Raw genomic sequence first — 20,452 nt, 5'->3', positions numbered from 1 at the left:
TTTGATATTTACTATTCATCGGGCAACCGAGATGGTAACACCCTTATTTGCTGGGGAAGATCTTGTTAAAGCTCTTTGGTAAATGAGGTTGTTACAAAAAGAACTGTAAAACATTCATTTCCACCCATTAAAAATGAATCTCATTCTCATGAGAATAACAACATATAAATTAGGTTATGTATTCTCAAACACAAATCAATCTAAGGAGATAAGTGTACTCCAACCAAAGGAAACCTTTATCAAATATAAATTCTAAAATAAGAAGGTAAAACAACTTAAACACAAAAAACAGAACAGTATAAATTTCTTTCCATTAAAATCAACTTCTTTAACTGTGGCATTATGACATATTCAAAGAGACAAGACGAAAAAGAATACCTGGAAGTTTCCCACTAACTCTCAAAACTGATTCACGAATCCTAGAATTTCTGTCATCCAAACCGTTTTCAAATTTTCAACCAAATTATGAGTACATTCACTACTCTTATTATTACCAGTGTTACTTTTATTATTCTTATTAGGGTTTTTTTGTTAAAAACTACCTTATATTTAGGGGTATTTGTAAAAATACTACCTTATATTATTTTTTTTGTATTCAACTACCTTTGTTTTCTTTATTTTTGGTTAATAACTACCTATGCTAAGAGTCTAGACATAATTGGTCTGTTTTCCGGCTTTAACTTATTTCATATGACGCTTTTATGCTTTAATCTTACTAAGGCCGATTTTAGGAAGTAATGAAGTACTGACGCTTAACTTTAGTAGATGTTTGCAGTTATTATTGAAATGTAAAATTCACTAATTTTGCTTATCTGAAGTTAAATTGTGGTTTGTACGCAGTTGATCATTGTTGTTTGATGTTAACAAAGTCATGTAAGATAGGTTAATGTCACTAAATCGACCAAATCTCGCCATATTTTCAGCGTAGGTAGTTTTTGACCAAAAAAATGAGAAAACAAAGGTAGTCTAAAACAAGAAAAATAATATAAGGTAGTTTTTTTACAAATACCCCTAAATATAAGGTAGTTTTTGACAAAAAAAACCCTTCTTATTATTACTATTTTTACTTCACTATTCCCTGCTACTACTATTGTAACTTTCACTACACCGCAACTATTATTATTAAAAAAAAAAGAATCGTATTAAAATCACAATGATATCATTGTTTTTAATCGAAGAAAAACTATAATGGATCTTAAGGAAAGCTGAAGTTAAAGATAAACCAAAAACTGTTCATGATGTTTGGTAAGACGGTAATGTGCTAGGAAAGCCTAATCATTAAGACGTTTAAAACCGAAGATGTGGTGCCCATTAATGAGAATCCATAGGGTGCGACTTCTCCTAGAACAACTTACGCGAACATTGTCCTTGCTAATGCAACCGTGTCCACGCTTAATTACAGTTGCAGATGAATACCCACAATGATTTGTCTGCCAAAAAACAATTTTTTTGCCAAGCACTTCAACATGTAACCATGACGGGGTCTCTTAGACATTCTGATTCTCCTAATAGCCATTCAAATAACACTACAATATTTTTATTTTCTTGAGCTTAATTAATATACTATGATGATTCATTTGCACAAATTCTCATTTAAAACGACACTATCCATTTTAAGCTTAAAACGGATCAAATGTCATATCATTTGTATATATATGCACTAAATATATTACTTTCATATATCCCTAACCTTTAAAAAGAGTAAACGTACTCTTACTGTAGCTATGAACAGTATGGCCACAAGTGTATCCTCCACCGTTGGATCCTTCTTCAAGATCTCGTCCATCCATTTATCCTAAAATCACAGCCACAATCTCACCTTTTCCCTCAGCCATTTCACTCCACTTATTCTCATCCCTCTCTTGTTTCTCACACTGCGATTGAGTTCCCTCGGCAAAACCTAGGTATGGACTACTAATCTGAATTTCTATTCGCTTTTGATGATTTCAAAGTTATTTCGTTCCGTTCTCGTTTCCGTGCCTTCCGCTCTCCGCCACCGATACTGCTCAAAGTTTACTCATAAAACTCACAATCTTTTTATACATCCATAGAAATTCTGGCACTTGATTGATGGAACTTCGACCCTAGCTTTCACGGGTTTGGATTTGCGTTTCGAGGTGGTTTGGTTTTGCTCAGGTAATCTTCTCGACATCCAGTTTTGAACTAATTTTCGCAATTGATGGTTGGAAATCCGAGAATGTAAAAACTAGGGTTATGGAATTTGGAATTGGTTTATTTTGGTTTCATTTGATGGGGAAAAGTCTATTTGCATGTTGAATGTCGCTCAAATAAGGTTTTTTTTACATTTTGTTGCAAAATTGTTGCTGGGGTTGTGATGGGGTATTGAGTTTTGGTTGAGTTTGTGTTTTATGAATTTGTTTATGTCTGGCATTTATCGCTAAGTGTTTAACATGAATATTCGTGTTTCGAAATGAAGTACTTGATGTCTAGGCTTTAGTTTGCCCACAAACTGTATGTAATGTGACCTTAGTACTTACCTGGTATCACTAAATCATTTTTATGTCCATAAGATCAGTCAACAGCTGGTTTTCTAGATAATTAATCGAATTTACTTTAGGTATTTTGCGCTTCTTTACAGTCGTTACAATTTCTTAATGCTGATTTTGTTCATTGTTCTCATTTTTTTCCCATTCAGCTTGATTTGTCGGAGAAGATGAAGCCGGAATATCTGAGGTATGTTCAATTCTTTCATAAAGGTTTTATTATTGCTGTGTTAATTTAGACTTCAAATGATAACTTTGCTTATACCAGATTGTTCTTAGAAATCATCGCTAGGTCCGCCTTTTTTGAGATATGGCGATGGCCGAAGATGTGGGGCAAAGACGTTTACACCAATGTAAAAAGAGCTATCACGTCATTCTCGATGCTCAGCTGTTGGTTATTGAATCTTCTTTGTGGTCTTGGTACAACTCTTTCTTTTTTTCCTTTTTTCCTTATTATAATTGTTGTCTTCCTAGGGTGTTTGGTTGCTAATCGGATCTGGCTTTAATAACCAGGTTGTTTTCGTCGTGGTTGGAGCTGTCTTGGTTCGAGTTAGAGATGTAATTAATAACAGGAGGTATTAGTTCTACCGTGTTCTAACTTAAGACAGTTTGGAGATGCTTGCATAGTACAATAACTTCCCTTTTTAATTGTTGAAGTTCCTGATATTTCTTTCTCACTGCTTCTGCATTAATTTAAAATAGACGTTGGTTACATAATTTCTTCGAGGTGAATTATATTTAACGTACAATGAACTTGAGACCCTTTTCATCTTATTTTCCTCCTAGCATTCTAATGCCCAAAATAAACTCTTACTTTGTTTATGATATATTAATGTGTATATTGTTGTGTTAATAGTGTGTTTACTTATAACGCTAATCGCTATATCATATTGTTTCTTAGCCTATATGGCCACACAAATATACTAATAGTGCAATTTGATTAAAATCAAGCTGAAAGGAGTAGTTTTATACGATAATAGATTTTAGTTAATGGATTTTAGGTAATGTTATTTGTGATTTTATACGATTTAATCGCATATACGAATTTATTTTAGAGGAATTCTAGGGGAGTGCAAAACTATTTACCACATTACCATTCACAAATTTGTAGGTGTGAATCTTAGAAATAATTAGTTCAGCGCTTTTTGGTGTTTATTTGGGATTGTAATTTGGGCTACGTATTGATGGTTTCAGCTATACACTGAGTTTTGTGAATAGAAAAGGTTGATTTTGGAGTTATTAAGGCCGAAATCTTGGTGATTGGACGGGAGAAGAGTAGATTTAGATTGGTGAGATTGAAGGTGTGACCAGTGCATTCTATTTGAGTGTATTGTCGTTGCACCTTCTTTGCCTAAGGCCTAAGGGGCTGTCGTGGGTGTTGTAAATGTGGACATGAATCTAAAATAGATTGGTGAGATTAAAGGGTGTGGTCAGTTGTTCGCTGTATTGAAGTTGCGCCTTTTTGGGTCATCAATTTGCGGGTCCTTTTGGTTAATCCTTGCCCTTTAAAAAGTGAGGAGTTCATTGTAGCTATGAATAGTTACCCCTCAAGTCCCTTCCCCACCCTTGATCTTTCCCCTTCAATCCATGCCCTTCATTTCACACGCACTCCCGTCCAATACTTTATGACGTTCTGTTTGTTCTCACCCACTCATTTCACTCCTTTCATTCTTCACTTCATTATTCTCTCTTCACGCTCATTTCGCACTCCCGTCCACTGATTATTGTTTGGCATGATGACGATGTCGGTGATACTGATATGACGACAATGGGTTTGTTTTCTGGGCCGTTATTGATTTTATTATTTCAATGTTGATTATTTTACTTTGTTTTCTGGGTTTTTTCGTTATTTCTATCATCGATTTTCTTTTGTTATTGTTTATTCTTTTGACCGACAATTTCTGAGCTGGTTATTTTCGTTGTTTCTTTCACATTGATATGGACTCGGATACATAAACTGATATGTTGAATTTGGTGGTGTGTTGTAAGCAGGGGACATACCATTATAGTATAGGAGTTGACAAATCATTTAGACGTGAAGTAGCCAATGCTCACTACAAGGCATGTTCTTTTACTGGTATTGATACTAGCACTATCAATCGTGGAATTATGCCCGTTAAGGCATTGTGTTATTTACCGGCCCATTCTTTACTATTTATAATCGGTGTACTTCTATGTTAGATCTCTACGGTCTACGACAGTTCACCTAGATAACAATATCAATGTCTAAGAGAACGTTATACGTTGATTGCATGTTCGCACAAAAACATTTAAACAAAAAAACATTAAAGCTGAGGTTGATGCAGAGGGTGCTGACCTTGTGTTCATTTGTTATTGTTCAGGTAGTTACGAAGTTGTGTAGAAGATTGAAAAAGAGGCACAAAGGCAAGTGTTTACGTAGTCAGCCTTGTATGACGTGCTTTTCATAATCGATGTCCAATACACTAGCTCAATCGAACATGCACAACCTTCTTTACTTTTACTTTTGGCGTCTTTTGTTTTTGTTGTTTTCATTATCTTTCAGCTTTAGCACGTTCTTTTCCTAAGAGCAACTGTTCAAAGGCTATCCGGCAGTCCTTCTCACCTTCATTTGGGACACTTTTGTGCTTACCTTTCAGGTATATAGGTTAACTACAAGTCAGCTTCAAGCGTCTACATGCACTTCCTGGGTTTGCATTTACTTCCATTGAACGCTGCAAGTGCCACCTCAGGCCTACGATGCAGATCTGTTTCTGGTCGCTGTACTTGAAGTGTCACCGCATGCTTGATTGCTTGTCGGGGTGAATTCTTACACTTTAACTTGTGGTGTCTTTATATTTTGTTTATTTCATTAACGATTGTCTTTTGCACATTCTCTTTTGGTAAGTGTCTGTCTCAAAAATATCTCGAAGCCCTTCTGAATTTAATTTATGACAAATTCTTGGTTACCTTTCAGCTACCTACGCTGCCTACTTACCAGTTCCCAGCATTTTCCCACAAATTCTCACAGTCCCTGGGTTTGCATTGACTTCCTCTGAACGTTGGGGACGGCACAACAGGCGTACAGGTTGCTGCCTATTTTTATTGCTGTTGTGGATCTATTTACGTTTGTTTAATTGCTTGTCGTATTGTATCACTTCAATCTTACTTGTAGTGTCTTAAGTTGACTGCCAGTATGCAGTCATTGGGTGTGTGGACAAGGATGTAGGGGTGGGGGCTGCGGGACCAGGCCTTTGGGATGGAATTTATGCGGCGAGTTCAGCCTTCGGCTTATTCTCGTTGCTATTCTTAGTCTGTTGACGAGTGTTAAATTACTTGTAGTATTTAATTAGGCCTTGAATGGCTTGTAGGTCCTCTATCTTGGCGAATGGGTATACTCACTGGATATGTGTTCAAGGACTATTGGGGTGCAGAAGGTGAGGGTTCCAGGGTTAAAATGTATGTGCTTCAGTGAGGCCTTGAGATTTCTGTTTTGTTTCTTGCTGTGATGTTGACGTATTCATGGGTGGCAGAAATGGGTTGTATAAGACCGAAACAGGGGCTTTGTGTGTATCTGCAGCGGAACATTTACTGTTGATGATAGTAGGCAGGGTCTGTTGTGTGCACCGGTGATTGGTGATTAACTGCGCTTATTATGGGGGTCAAATGATTGTTCCGATCATGTCAGGATCTTCTATTGTACTTTTCAAAACCCCCTTTTTATTTTATAATTTAAATTATGCATTCACAAATTTTATTTAGCATATTAGTAATAGCAATCTCGAGCTTTTGCTTTTTTTACCCCTGCCAATTAATTTTCTATTTTTTGGTATATTTTGTATCATCACATCGATCAGGATGCGGAAGAGATACGAGGCCAGTGGGACTGATCAAACCTATGATGAAGACGAAGAGAAAAGAGATTATATCCAACTAAGTATAGTTTTTAATGAAGAATCAATTTGAAGTTTTGAGTAGTTTGTGTTTGTTTAATCATCCGTAGGTAATTGAAAGACCGTGAGATGAATACATTTGCAGCTTAATACACAGAACAGGGTAAGATGCATCTCTCCCTCTTGAATGGCCTTAATTGTTTCCAAATCAATGGCTCTTGTAAGGAATCCCCTGCCTTTCATCCTTTCATTCTACATTCCTGCCTTTCCATCTTGCTGCTCAATTTATACAAACCTACTTCACCATCAAAAATCCTCTTCTCCCTCCACGGCGCAACAATCGTAGCTTCATCTTCTTCAATTCCCATCACCTGTTGTCTATCATCTCATCTCTCTCACAATCTCACTCAAAAAGGTGAATTCTCAACTACCATCTTCATCAATCTTTACATCAGTTCAATTTTCTAGGTTTATTTTTAGGGTTACTCATATACTAATCATAATATTCATGATTTTTATTCCTTTTTTGCGAATTTCTATTTGATTTCAGGTATTGCAAGATGACATTGATCTCTCCCCCTTAATCCCCACCATCCATTTTATGCTTAACCTTATTTCATTTACCACCTCTCATTCGGCCTCATTCACCCAATAATAATTTATATTACTCATTTTCTCTTTCGCCACATCCACCAAACCATCATCCCGGGTTCCTTCCGTCATATGGTGTCTGAATATCGCACAACTGACCAGATTTCGTGACCCAATTCACCTGGGATTTCGTGGACCTTCTCAGCTTGCCGTTTAGCTTGGTCGTCTTGGGAGATTCTCTAGGTTGTACTTTGCTCAGTATCGGCATTTATCGGAGCGTAGTAGCAGTTTGATCTTTCACGGTATGTCTTGTAACTGGGACTTGATTAGTGTTTTGCCATCGTTGATTAATTCAAGTGTTATTCTTCTTATTATTATTATTGTTGTCATTGTTGCTTTGATTATTAATATTACTGTTATTGCTATTATTATTGGTTTTGTCGCTATTACTCACTACACTTTAGCTAAATAAACCGTTCAATACAATTTCCCCTCATGTTTCTCGATTCAGGTTTTTGCGCTTTTTATCTTTGAAAATTGTAGCTCTAATTTTAAGAACATCTCACTGCGGTGTTGATTGTAATTATTGTACTTTATAATGGGTTGTTATGATCTTATTTTGCGTTGTATATACTGTTAATTGGGTTATTGTGATCTTGTTATTAAAGTTTCCGTGATTTACAAGTTTATTGTATTCTTATTGAACCTGTGTTCATTTGTGATTGTTCAAGGTGGTTACGAGGTTGTGCAGGAGATTGAAAGGGGGGAACATAGTAAGGTACTCATTTGATTTCTATTGTGCTACATTCGGTTCCTGTCTATTGTTTTACATTTAGTTTTTGGTTATGATTATTTCTGACTCGAGTTTAGGAAAAATTGCAAGGCCTATGAATAACTGATACCAAGAGCCTCAACAATGGTCTGGACATTTAATTTGTACCAACATCTTTTACTGTAACAGTTTACTGTGTTTGCATAGTTCTTAGCCAAGTGGCCGGAGTTGGTGAACAGCCTTTCGTGGTATTTACAGCCTGTACTCCCATGTAGCTGATTTTGCTTACAGTTTGTGGTCGATCTTTCGTATACTGACATCAGGGATAGTACTATTGCAGTTTTGGTGACACTCAGCCAGAGGCAACTGTTTGCTACTGCCAGGGTGGGGTGCCTAACAATGTCAGAAACTGCTCTACACCAGAGGTACTACTGTATATGCCTAACCTTTATTGATTTCCTCCTCTGGCGAGAGTTGCTTGTTTTTTTTGCTATTACTGCTGTAATTAACTGTTTTATCCTCTGCCGGGAAACTTAGCATAGGCGCGCGCATGGAATGGGGACACAGCTTGAGATGGGTGCTGGGGGGCGGCAAGCATGTGTTACGCTCTTAGACATTGGGCACGTATTATTGTATTTTGATCATGGGTTTCTTGGTGTGAGTTTTATAATGTTGCTTATTGAAGATATGGTGTTACCGGGTACTTCATCTGCGACTGTTAACGACTGTGTTTTATAGCCGGCAATCGTGTTTGCGACGCCACAACGCAGGTGTCTCCCTTGTGCGCCTAATTTGTACTGGATAGATCGGTGGGCGGTGTGCACCTTTCTCATTGTCACTGCCGTAAGTTTCATGAATGTGATTCCGGATCACGGGGTCTGCCATATATAACGTGTTTACGAGTGGGAAGTCGTTCTGCCCTGATGCACTTTTGAATCTTGCAGGATAGTGCTCCGAGATATACTGGTTCACATTTGATGGGGATCGACGATGGAGCCTACTAACAGCCGGGAAGGGCTGCGGATTTAGCCCAGGTAACACTCTAAAGGTCTCTTATTTACTACTCCGTAATTAGTGTAAGTTGTTTATGCCCATGTACTTTAATGTAGTGCTTTGGGACTGGACGGTCTCTTACTAATAGTGTCCCCACCATTGATTTTGGGCTTGCTTCTTAAACGTTGTGCTTTTGAAAAATTGTGAACTATCTTAAAATGTGAGAAGTTTCAAAATATTGCTTATGAGCTCAGTCAGAGGCTATGTTTATCGAACGGCTGGGAAGGAGGTTCGGGATACAAGGGTTATGTGGTGGTGGTGTATGGAGCCTGAGTCTCGGAGCCGGTAGTGACGAGTAGGTGTTTGCGGGCTGGACCATGGTAGTAAGAATTGATAACGATGATGTAAAGGTAATATTGCATTCCAATTAGGTTTACAAATTGAGTATTTTCTCTTCCTTTTAAAGAAACTTTATTTAATTGTACTACTTAAAATGTCAATGTTGTCCAACAAGGTTTCTGTTTTCCATCATTTCCAGCAATTCAAGATTCATCGTATTCAACTTCGTCTTTACGCCATTGCCTACTAAATTTAGACTGTCGTATAGCTAAATCAAGTATTTCCCTCTTTCTTTGTAGTATATTATACCCTTAAATTCTACAACTATTCTTGTTGCAGGTGAATTTCATGTTGATTTATGCTGAACTTTGATCCAATTGGCCAGGTACGTGATGCAGTTTATTCATTCCATATGTGTTCCCTACTTTTAGTCGTACTCCGTATTATTTAATTAACACCCCAATATTATTTTGTAGCTCGGTAAATATGTTTCGGTGTTGGTGCCTGGGTATCAGAGGTAGGAGCAGGAGATATCTAAGCCGAAGGTCGCGAGTGGTGGCCGAGAGTGGAGGAGATTTAGGGTCGCACGCTGTTGTATTCCAGTGAAGGTAATTTTGCTGCCAGTTTAGGTTTTTAAATTTATTGTCCATTTGCTTCTACTCAAAATTTTCGTAGTGTTGATCTTTACTGATTACCCATTAGCTTTATTGACTTTGACATGATTTAAAGTAAGTTTTTTTCTGAACTTTTCCTAATTTCCTGAAAGATTCCCCAGATTAAAGCATCTATAAGCGTAGCAGCACTGACTATTCATAATTAAACTGTTTTTTAACCCAATTTTCAAGGGTGGCGTTGTCGTAGGGGAGGGATGAGGGGAAGGAAAAGGGGATGAGGAGGGTTCATTTTAATTTTAGGATGACTTATGTATGATTAATCACTGCTCTTAGACTCTTAGGGATTGATTTGTGTGTATTTGGTTAGTCACCTAATTTCGTGATTTATGAACTGTTGTGTTTAAGTAAGTAATTAATTAGTTCGGGCAAATTTAGTCCATAGTAGTTTATGGAGTTCCAGTTGAGGGGTAGGATGATAGGTGGTGTTTTATTTTGGCTCTTCCGCGGGTTTCAGTTGGGTTGAATTTGTTTCTATCCCATTCTGTTATGTATATAATTCATTATGTGGTGAGGTAGTACATCATCCTTACGAGTGTGACAATAAATGATTGACACATAAAGCTAATCATTTCTTCCTCATTTCAAGGCACCAATTATAGAGCTGAATCGAACTTTCAGCTTCTAAAATGTTTGCTTACAGTGGCACTGTTACACTTTCATGGTGTACGAATATTTGGAATCTGCAGGTTTACAAGCCTTCTCTTTTTTGAGGACAATCCCTTGTTTTCCTTCAAGAACCTTAAGCTGAGGATCTCTTGTCTTGCCGGGTTTTCAGGTTGGTCATCTTACCCTCTCTTTTTTCTTTAATATTTGGTATTTTAGTTTCTTCACTTGATTAACTCATGTTTATTCATGCATTCGTATTAACTCACTACTTTTGAAATCATTCTTAAGGTTAGATGAAAAGGGAAAAGGATAAACTGGTAAATCTCTGAGGGCAATACTGTCTTTAAGAACAGAATAGTAGACTCCTCGATCAAGTTTGGTGAAACTAAACTTTGATTTATTGACTATGAACTTTTTTCTATAGATTTTTATTTTACCATCTATAATTTACAAGATAAAGAAGACTATACAGGCACATTTTGTTGTTTAAATTTGGTTCTCTGTTAGCTTTGCACCATCTAGCCACATAATAAGTTTCCACATTTATTTTTTAAAGAATGATAGAGGATAGTTAGAGGACCAGGAGTCACTGTTGACCGTCAAAATAGCGACTAATTTGCGTAAAATACTCATCAATGTCTAAGTTTTCTGACTCCATTGCTAAGTCATCCCCATATTTTTTTAGTTATTAGAGGGCTTTAAGAGGGGTTATTGTAAGTTTGTAATCCATTCAAAAAAAATGAGTAACGTCACATACATAAATAACTCACTCATATTGTGTCCTATCTTCAAATAATTAACCATATAAATACAGTATCTTTGATAACATCATCCATGGAGATCATAGGTAAACCACAAGAGAATCAGTGAGTTACCATAAACCAAGTTTCGTTAAAAGGACGTTGAGTGTCTTTTTAGTGCGCATTGTTATCTTTGTGGTGGTCTTGGGAAGGGGCAAGTGAGTCTGAAAGTGAAACCTTATGTGAATGCTAAGCATATAGATTTTGTTGGAGCACGTGGGTTTGACTCGGATATGACTGGGTAGATACATTTTAAATTCACAGATGGTTTTCACCAGATTGGTGTGGTGTTAATTATGTACGATATGACGGAGGGATATAGTGGGGGGAGGTAGAGCGTTGAGACGGAGGGATACAGTGGGGGAGGTAGAGCGCCTGTGTTTAATCTTTGTTCAAATTCCTTTCGCATATGTGGTTAATCTTTCATTAAATCTTGCTTACATGGGACTAGGTGCATACCTATCACATAGTCACAAAAACGGGAGGGATGACAAAGAATATTTGTTTAGCTTCTGTTCAGTTTGAGAGGAAAAAAGCGAAGAGAGTTGGGCAGAGGAAGGGAGAAAGGCTCTTTTTTCTATTGTTCAGATTGGAGAGAGGGAATGAGGGAGAGAAGGAAGGAGGCAGAGGTTGTCTTGGGCATGCCCCAGTTTGAGAGGGAAAAGTGGAGAGGGTGGAGAGAAACTCTGTTTGGTTTATTTTATATTGAGAGAGGGAGGGAGCTAGGGAGAGGACAAGCGCCATATCCTTACATAGAACAAGCTCCATATCCTTTTTAAAAAAAAAAGTTTTTTCTTACAAAGATTTATTATATGGTTGATGAGGACGATCCTATCTAGAAAAGGCAACAGGATACGCTGATCACATTGAACTATATTCCAATACCCACAACTACTTCATTGATTTTATTAGTTTTGTTACTTTGTAAGACGGAAATCGAATGTCTTCTGGGGTGGCTCCTACAATTAGAAAAAACCCTAAAAAGTGTTTAAGAGTGGCAAGCCAATTGAACACTGTGAACGTTATTGGAACGTTTTAAAACCTCAAACATATTTCAAATGATGAATATATTAAGATAATTTAGGCCTGACTGAAAATTTACTGATTAGAAACTTGACAGGTCACGGAGCTTTAGAATCTAATAAAGTAAGAGTGTGAGTAAGGGTGAATCGGCTAGATAAGTTATGACGTATTCAATTTCTTTATTAAAATTTAAAAATTGTTATGATTTCTTCATGCAGCTCTGCCATTTGAGACAAGATTATTCTCCATGTATTATGGCGTGATGACATCGATGATGATGACGACGACAGTGATGACAACAAAGAGAAAAGCACTGATGATGAAAAGAGTGATAATGACGATGATGGCGACGACCCCTTTCGGGAAGAACAAAAGAGAGCGAAATAAATGTGTTAATCGCGTTGTTTGCAAGTAATATTTCTCACCATTCATTTTTATTTTGGGATATTCTACATGGTACCCCTCAATTTTTCAACTTTCTACATGGTACTCCTACACTTTTTAAAACATACATGGTACCCCTAATTATTATCATTATCTACCCCTAAACTTTATTTTCCACCAATTAAACTCAGTTTTAAAAGTTAGGTAATGACTTGGACGCGTAACCAAACTTGTCATTTATTATCTCATGACATAAGGACTCTATTAGGCTCAATATCCATCTTTGGACGTGATAATTTGGCAAGGAATCAATAAATTTTTTTAGCCCATATATATCAATAAAAGCTCAATATCCATCTTGATCCTAATATTTATTGATATATATGGGCTAAAAAAATTTATTGATTCCTTGCCAAATTATCACGTCCAAAGATGGATATTGAGCCTAATAGAGTCCTTATGTCATGGGATGATAAATGACAAGCTTGGTTACGCGTCCAAGTAATCACTTAACGCCTAAAACTGAGTTTAATTGACGGAAAATAAAGTTTAGGGGTACACTTAGTGATAATGACAATAATTTAATTAGGGGTACCATGTATGTTTTAAAAAGTGTAGGGGTACCATGTAGAAAGTCAAAAAATTGAGGGGTACTATGTAGAATATCCCTTTTATTTTCCACCACATACCGAATGTTTCTGCTAAATTTCGATATTTACCGTGTTCTTCCTTTTTATTTGACAATTTACGTGAATTATTTAATATAATATAGACTTAGATGTTCATTATGGTTTCAGTATTTAATGTGCTCGTTGATACTAAATGAGGAAGTAGTCCGAATTCTAATTAGATTTCTGTATTGACCTTATAGGTCAGTAATTTATGTAACTTTGGCACCCTCTTGTATTTGGTATTTAGGTTGAGCTTTGAAGGTGGTGTCGTTTGAAGCACATAAAACTAATTGAATTAGTCGCTAAGAAACAAGTATGAAGTACATATTATAAAGGCAAGTTAACTAAATGGGCAGCGACTATTAAGTTGTGCGAAATAGGTAGAGGTCCCTCCCTAAGTAATTATGAACCTCTCATAAAATATGAATAAAATTGCAATTGTAGACTATAGAAATGGTAGTGTAAAATAGAGTGGAGTAAATAAAATTTGTTGTTTGTTTGGGCCTTTGGGGTAGATATGTTGGATTTCGTTTTTTCTGGGCATGATCTGATAATTGTGGTTTATCCCACGCTTCCGAGTTTATTCGTAATGTTGCTACGGAATTTACTAACGATTTAAATGAAACATAAGCAGTTTTACCATCTATGTTGATTGTTGCTATTTATTCATGTGCAGGATGGCAGCTTCGATGCAAGATATTAGGTTAGCTTAAACGATTGAATAACCACTCTCTATTTATAGTGAATGCCGCTCGTGAGATTGTGTTGTAATTATTTTATTGCATTACATTTTTTTAGGTAGGCTGTTGTAACACTTCATTTTTTTGTGAATGCGTAAGCTATACCGCGGTAAAACTTTGTAGGTTCTACATTGTTCTATTTATAGTGTCTAGAGAAATTGAAATTTTGCAAGGCACTCTGATGCTTTAGCTACTCCACATTTTAAGTACTTACAAAAGGTATTCCAATAAGTTTGTGAGGATTCGGATTATGCAAGGTATTCCAATCATATTGCTTAGTGTGTATCCGAAAGAGATTTTTTTTTCAAATACTACTTCACAATACTATTTAGACAGATTGGGGCATCTCGCTCGTTCAGAAGCTTTTTCTAGGCAAGATCGTTAATTGTGTTGATCATTCGTTGTTATCTTGTTCTTTATTTCAATTTGCTCCGGTATTTTTTGAAAAAAAAAATGTGTGCCTTGCTGGTACATGAGAGCGTGTTGCATAATATTTTACAACTATTGTGCCAGAGCTATTCTGCATTACCGTCATTTTTTTTAGCATGCCTATAATGTTATAGTGCTTACTATGTTTCGTTTGCGTTTTCGGCCAGATGATGATAACATACTTTTCTATTCCAACGCATCCTCCTGCGGTCAGATAAGCAATTAGCCAAATTGGGGTACCGCGCCCGGTAGGGCGGGCGCGGAGCAACGACTAGTATATGCAAAAGTGGTATATACTCAATTTGGTAGTGCGGTCTTGAAGGAATTGGGCTATTTTTTAAGCATGGCCCGGTCCAATTCCGATCCATCGGCTCAAAGGCAAAATATCTAACACCACCCAATTGCATAGTAGATGATTGATGATTCGAATATCCACATCTAGAAGGGCATATTAGTCAAAGAAAAAAGGGGGGCAGCAAGGAGCTAGGGTTTTACATAGAAAGGCATAAGTGTGGAAGTATAAGGACGCCTCCTCATTTCATTTCCTCATCTCCGCTCACTTTCTCTCTCTTCAGGTTCTACTTCCTCTCTCTTATTTTCCCTTTGTTTCGTCAGATCTATTCCTCTTCTTTCATTTCCTTTTGTATTTGATTTGATCTGAAATTCCTCGTCTTTCATTTCCTTTTGTATTTGATTTGATTTGATTATAGTACGTAGATGAATGAACTATTAAATGATTAGTATTGTTGAATCGCGACTGTTATTCTTTTCAGCTTGATTATCATCTGATGATCTAATATCGTTTTGATGTTGTTGATGATTATTGTTGATATATTCAATCTGTTGCGCTTTGATTTATTCCATTTCCAGCTTGAAAATATGTTTAAAATTTTTAGTAAGTCTCGTGTATGACTGTTTTACTCAATGATAGTGCAAAACAGATCTAGAAATAATCAAAATATAGTGAGCATTTAGATGAGTAAGAAGTACGATTATATGCAGTATAGTAAGAATTTATCCTTTTTAAGTTGTTCAACTTTTCTTCAATATTGATATCAATCATCGTGTTACTTTTGTGAATCATCGGTGATGATATTATTAAGCCTCATGTCTAGATTTAGTAAACATTAAAATTCGTTAATCAACGCAAACGTAAGCATGTTTTGTTGTTTTTAGCAGACTGAAATGAATAATTGATATTCACTATTTTCTTCAATATTGATCTAGTAGATTGACATGAATCTGTTTCACTATTCTGAATCTGTTATAAGCATCATATTCAGATTTAATAAGCATTAAGATTGGTTAATCAATTGCCGGCCAATTCATTGGTGAGTGTGCAAGATGAAATTGATTTTTAGGTTTTGGTTTGATTGAATTGATTTATACAGAGTGTCTTCTTATTGATTGGTTGTTGGTTGTAATCATTTCTCATGTATTAGTTTTCCGCTTTATAGATTTTGACATGTTGTTGATGTGAAGTGTGTTTCTCATATGTTGCGGAGATCTTTTGGTTTATTTCTTGTGTACCTTTGAATCAATTTTTTGGTCCGACTTTGATGACAAAAACCATTGAGATATCTCTAGTTGTGTCAACAAAGTCCTACTAAAAGAATGATTCAAAAGGTGCACACGAAATTAGATTAGATAACTCTGCTTGTAACTAGAGTTCTCTTTTGAGAATTTTTATTTATCTGTTGGTTTATTTACGAAATCTATCCAATGACTAATGCTATTTTCGTACAGGGTTTATTGAAGACCCTTATTGGAGCATTTCTTTATTGGCTTTGCCTGTGAATTATCTAAACAGCGAAAATGGTAATCATATTTTGCTTTAACTTAGTTCTACTAAATATTCCTTCTTTGTGTATAACTGGTTGAATGATTGCCTTCCTATTCTGATGTTCAATTTTGTAATACTTCAGGTGAAGTTTACAGCAGAGGGGCTACGTGCGATTATGGACAAGAAAGAGAACATTCGTAACATGTCTGTCATTGCCCATGTTGACCATGGTAATGCTTCTATTTTTTTTTAATTTTTGACCATTTTTAAAAACTTAGTTGGTGTGCGTGTTGCGATGAATTTTATAAAGCTTGTTGGTGAACAATATTCGACTACAGAACATTTACGCCCTTTGTCTCAATTATTTGTTTACCTTTCATTATAATACTTGTCACAAAAAATATAACAAATGATTGAGACAAAGGAAGTATATTTCACAGTTTTGGTATACATTTTGATGTTAAGAGACTACTTAATTTGGCAGTTCTGTTATCATCCTTTTTTTTGAGTTTTAAGTGGGTAATCTGTAGTCTAAGGCATTTGAAATGCCCAACCGTCTTATCTCTTGCTTTTTTTGCTGCTCTACAGGAAAATCAACTCTTACCGATTCTTTGGTGGCTGCTGCTGGTATTATTGCCCAAGAAGTTGCTGGTGATGTTCGGATGACTGATACTCGTGCAGATGAAGCCGAGCGTGGTATCACTATCAAGTCAACTGGAATTTCTTTGTACTATGAGATGACAGATGCGGCTTTGCAAGCTTTCAAGGGGAAGCGTGATGGGAACGAGTATTTGATTAACCTTATCGATTCTCCTGGGCACGTTGACTTTTCGTCTGAGGTTACAGCTGCTTTGCGTATCACTGATGGTGCACTGGTTGTTGTTGACTGTATCGAGGGTGTCTGTGTCCAGACTGAAACTGTTCTTCGCCAAGCACTTGGTGAGAGAATCAGGCCTGTTCTGACAGTTAACAAGATGGACCGTTGTTTCCTTGAGCTTCAGGTTGATGGAGAGGAGGCGTACACAACCTTCCAGAAGGTTATTGAGAATGCTAATGTCATTATGGCTACCTATGAAGATCCTCTTCTTGGTGATGTCCAAGTTTACCCTGAGAAAGGAACAGTTGCTTTCTCAGCTGGTCTTCATGGGTGGGCATTTACTCTCACCAACTTCGCTAAGATGTATGCCTCCAAGTTTGGAGTTGATGAGACTAAGATGATGGAGCGTCTTTGGGGAGAGAACTTCTTTGACCCAGCCACCAGGAAGTGGACTACCAAGAATTCTGGTTCTGCCACTTGCAAGCGTGGTTTTGTCCAGTTTTGTTATGAGCCCATCAAGCAAATCATCAACATTTGCATGAATGATCAGAAGGATAAGTTGTGGCCAATGTTGACAAAGCTTGGTGTCCAGCTTAAGTCTGAAGAGAAGGATTTGGTTGGTAAAGCTTTGATGAAGCGTGTTATGCAGGTTTGGCTGCCAGCAAGCAGTGCTTTGCTGGAAATGATGATCTATCACTTGCCATCCCCGGCAACTGCTCAGAAGTATCGTGTTGAGAATTTGTATGAAGGTCCCATGGATGATCAGTATGCTACCGCCATCAGGAACTGTGATCCTGATGGCCCTCTGATGCTTTATGTTTCGAAAATGATTCCAGCATCTGACAAGGGCAGGTTCTTTGCCTTTGGTCGTGTGTTTGCTGGGAAGGTATCAACTGGTGTGAAAGTTAGGATCATGGGCCCCAACTATGTTCCTGGTGAGAAGAAAGATCTTTATGTCAAAAATGTCCAGAGAACCGTCATTTGGATGGGAAAGAAGCAGGAAACTGTTGAAGATGTGCCTTGTGGAAACACTGTTGCTTTGGTTGGTCTGGATCAGTTTATCACGAAGAATGCCACTTTGACCAACGAGAAGGAGGTTGATGCTCACCCAATCCGAGCAATGAAGTTCTCTGTCTCACCCGTTGTCCGTGTTGCTGTTCAGTGTAAGGTTGCTTCTGACCTTCCCAAGCTTGTTGAAGGTTTAAAACGTCTTGCAAAGTCAGACCCTATGGTTGTCTGTAGTATTGAGGAGTCTGGTGAACACATCATTGCTGGTGCTGGTGAACTCCATCTTGAGATCTGTTTGAAGGATCTTCAAGATGATTTCATGGGTGGAGCTGAAATCATCAAGTCTGATCCTGTTGTCTCCTTCCGTGAGACTGTTATTGACAGATCTGTCCGTACTGTGATGAGCAAGTCCCCAAACAAGCACAACCGTCTCTACATGGAAGCTAGGCCACTTGAAGACGGTCTTGCTGAGGCCATTGATGATGGAAGGATCGGCCCAAGGGATGACCCAAAGATCAGGTCCAAGATCCTTGCTGAAGAGTTTGGTTGGGACAAGGATCTTGCCAAGAAAATCTGGTGTTTTGGTCCGGAAACCACAGGTCCAAATATGGTTGTTGATATGTGTAAGGGAGTTCAGTACTTGAATGAAATTAAGGACTCTGTTGTTGCTGGTTTCCAATGGGCTTCCAAAGAAGGTGCCTTGGCTGACGAGAACATGAGGGGTATCTGCTTTGAAGTATGTGATGTGGTTCTCCACACTGATGCCATCCATCGTGGTGGAGGTCAAGTGATTCCAACTGCGAGAAGGGTCCTCTTTGCTTCTCAGTTGACCGCCAAGCCAAGGTTGATGGAGCCTGTATACCTTGTTGAGATCCAAGCCCCAGAGGGTGCTCTTGGTGGCATCTACAGTGTGTTGAATCAGAAGCGTGGACACGTGTTTGAGGAGATGCAGAGACCCGGAACCCCACTGTACAACATCAAGGCCTATCTTCCTGTGGTCGAGTCTTTTGGTTTCTCCAGCACCTTGAGAGCTGCAACCTCTGGTCAAGCTTTCCCGCAATGTGTGTTTGATCATTGGGACACTTTGGCTTCAGATCCTTTGGATCCAACATCTCAGTCAGCAACTCTTGTTGCCACCATTCGTAAGAGGAAGGGATTGAAGGAACAGATGACCCCGCTTTCTGATTTTGAAGACAAGCTCTGAGCTTTCCTATGGTACCTCGTTTTGTAGTTTGTTAGTCGATGAACTTGCTTTTGGTACGTTTGTTTTACTTAAAACTATGTTATGAAGAATATTGCTACTGTTGATCCATTTGAGGAATTTTGTTGATGTTATCATTGTGCTTAATTGTCGTTGCTATCTGTGGTTTGTTCGAATTTGTCTATTTTCTCATCCTATATGCTTCGTTGTTTGATTCTTTGAATCAAATTATTAAGAACAGAGAGATGCTGATGAGAATTCTGTTGGCTGTTGTTGCGGTGTTTGATCTGTCGGTCTCAGTTGGAAGACGGGCTGCTTGTGGAACTTGTATTCAGCTAAAAGTTTATAAAGGTGGTGGTGACTGGTGTGTTTGCGGATTGTGGGTCACTAGTTAGCTGATCTAGGTGGTGTTATTGTAAATTTTTGAACTCTGTATTTTAGAATTCGGATGAATTTTCATTCCAAAGTTGCATTAACATCGTCACATCAGTTTACGTTGCTGGAAAATTTGATGATTTACAAGCATATCACGCTGCTATATTTACTTTGCCTGAACATGTCTGATAATGCCTGTAGTTAGGCCTCCAGTGAGGCTAAATCTTCATTAGCACCTATTAAGAATGACTGACTTTAAATGCTTTCGATTACGAGAGCAGTTGGTTCAAAATTTTTTATCGAAAACAAAATTCTCAATGTTTATGTTTTTTGGAGGGCTGACGGAGACTACCGCCAAAGAGAATAATAATGTTGAACGCCTTATCAACATGGCGTGCTTGTAACTTACAAGTCTAGGTAGCACCAAAACGGACACGGACACGGGACACGGACACGACACGGACACGTGATACGGCATCCCTTGAAATTTAGGACACGGGACACGTTATTTAAATTTAATAAAATATATATTTTATAATTATAAACGTTCGATTTTATTTTTATAAAAGTATTTGATATTAAATTTAAATAAGTGTTTAAAACTTGCCTTGATTATAACTCGTTTTCATTTACCATCCAAACGAATCTTTTAATCAATATCTTTCGACAGCTCATTTCACGCTTAAAGAACATCATTCACCCCAAATGATGTCCAAATGTCATGGACACGCGTCGGACACGGCCGAAATACCATGGACACGTGTCGGACACGTGCCCGAATAAATGTAGAAAGTTAGACACGGCTTTGTAGGTGTCCGACACGTTTCGAGGTGTGTCCGAGGAGTGTCGGTGTCCGACACGGTGTCGGACACGGGACGGCTGATTAGGAGA

General features: G+C 37.6%; 1 protein-coding gene and 3 long non-coding RNA genes across 4 annotated transcripts; all 4 read left to right on the top strand.

Annotated features, from left to right (window-relative positions):
• Positions 1-1,841: 1,841 nt before the first annotated feature.
• Positions 1,842-2,920, top strand: LOC141615261 (uncharacterized). Its single transcript, XR_012529762.1, has 4 exons — positions 1,842-1,904; positions 2,052-2,136; positions 2,657-2,694; positions 2,773-2,920. It is a non-coding gene; the product is annotated as an uncharacterized LOC141615261 (long non-coding RNA).
• Positions 2,921-7,066: 4,146 nt separating this feature from the next.
• On the top strand, positions 7,067-7,723 carry LOC141615260 (uncharacterized). The gene is made up of 2 exons (XR_012529761.1): positions 7,067-7,248; positions 7,678-7,723. It is a non-coding gene; the product is annotated as an uncharacterized LOC141615260 (long non-coding RNA).
• A 1,652-nt stretch (positions 7,724-9,375) lies between these two features.
• On the top strand, positions 9,376-14,002 carry LOC141615259 (uncharacterized). Its single transcript, XR_012529760.1, has 5 exons — positions 9,376-9,435; positions 9,527-9,658; positions 10,411-10,499; positions 12,372-12,564; positions 13,885-14,002. It is a non-coding gene; the product is annotated as an uncharacterized LOC141615259 (long non-coding RNA).
• Positions 14,003-14,787: 785 nt separating this feature from the next.
• On the top strand, positions 14,788-19,320 carry LOC141612228 (elongation factor 2-like). Its single transcript, XM_074430963.1, has 4 exons — positions 14,788-14,952; positions 16,124-16,195; positions 16,303-16,390; positions 16,749-19,320. The coding sequence occupies exons 2-4, from the start codon at positions 16,193-16,195 to the stop codon at positions 19,187-19,189; spliced, it is 2,532 nt and encodes an 843-aa protein (XP_074287064.1). The 5' UTR covers positions 14,788-14,952; positions 16,124-16,192; the 3' UTR covers positions 19,190-19,320.
• Positions 19,321-20,452: the final 1,132 nt, after the last annotated feature.

The sequence above is a fragment of the Silene latifolia genome, chromosome 11 (genome assembly GCF_048544455.1).
Source record: "Silene latifolia isolate original U9 population chromosome 11, ASM4854445v1, whole genome shotgun sequence".
In the NCBI taxonomy this organism is placed as follows: domain Eukaryota; kingdom Viridiplantae; phylum Streptophyta; class Magnoliopsida; order Caryophyllales; family Caryophyllaceae; genus Silene; species Silene latifolia.
This window is presented reverse-complemented; position numbering and strand designations above follow the sequence as displayed.

Coding starts and splice junctions, on each gene's coding strand:
- LOC141612228 (XM_074430963.1), top strand. Junction 16,391..16,748: donor CATTGCCCATGTTGACCATG/GTAATGCTTCTA, acceptor GCTGCTCTACAG/GAAAATCAACTCTTACCGAT.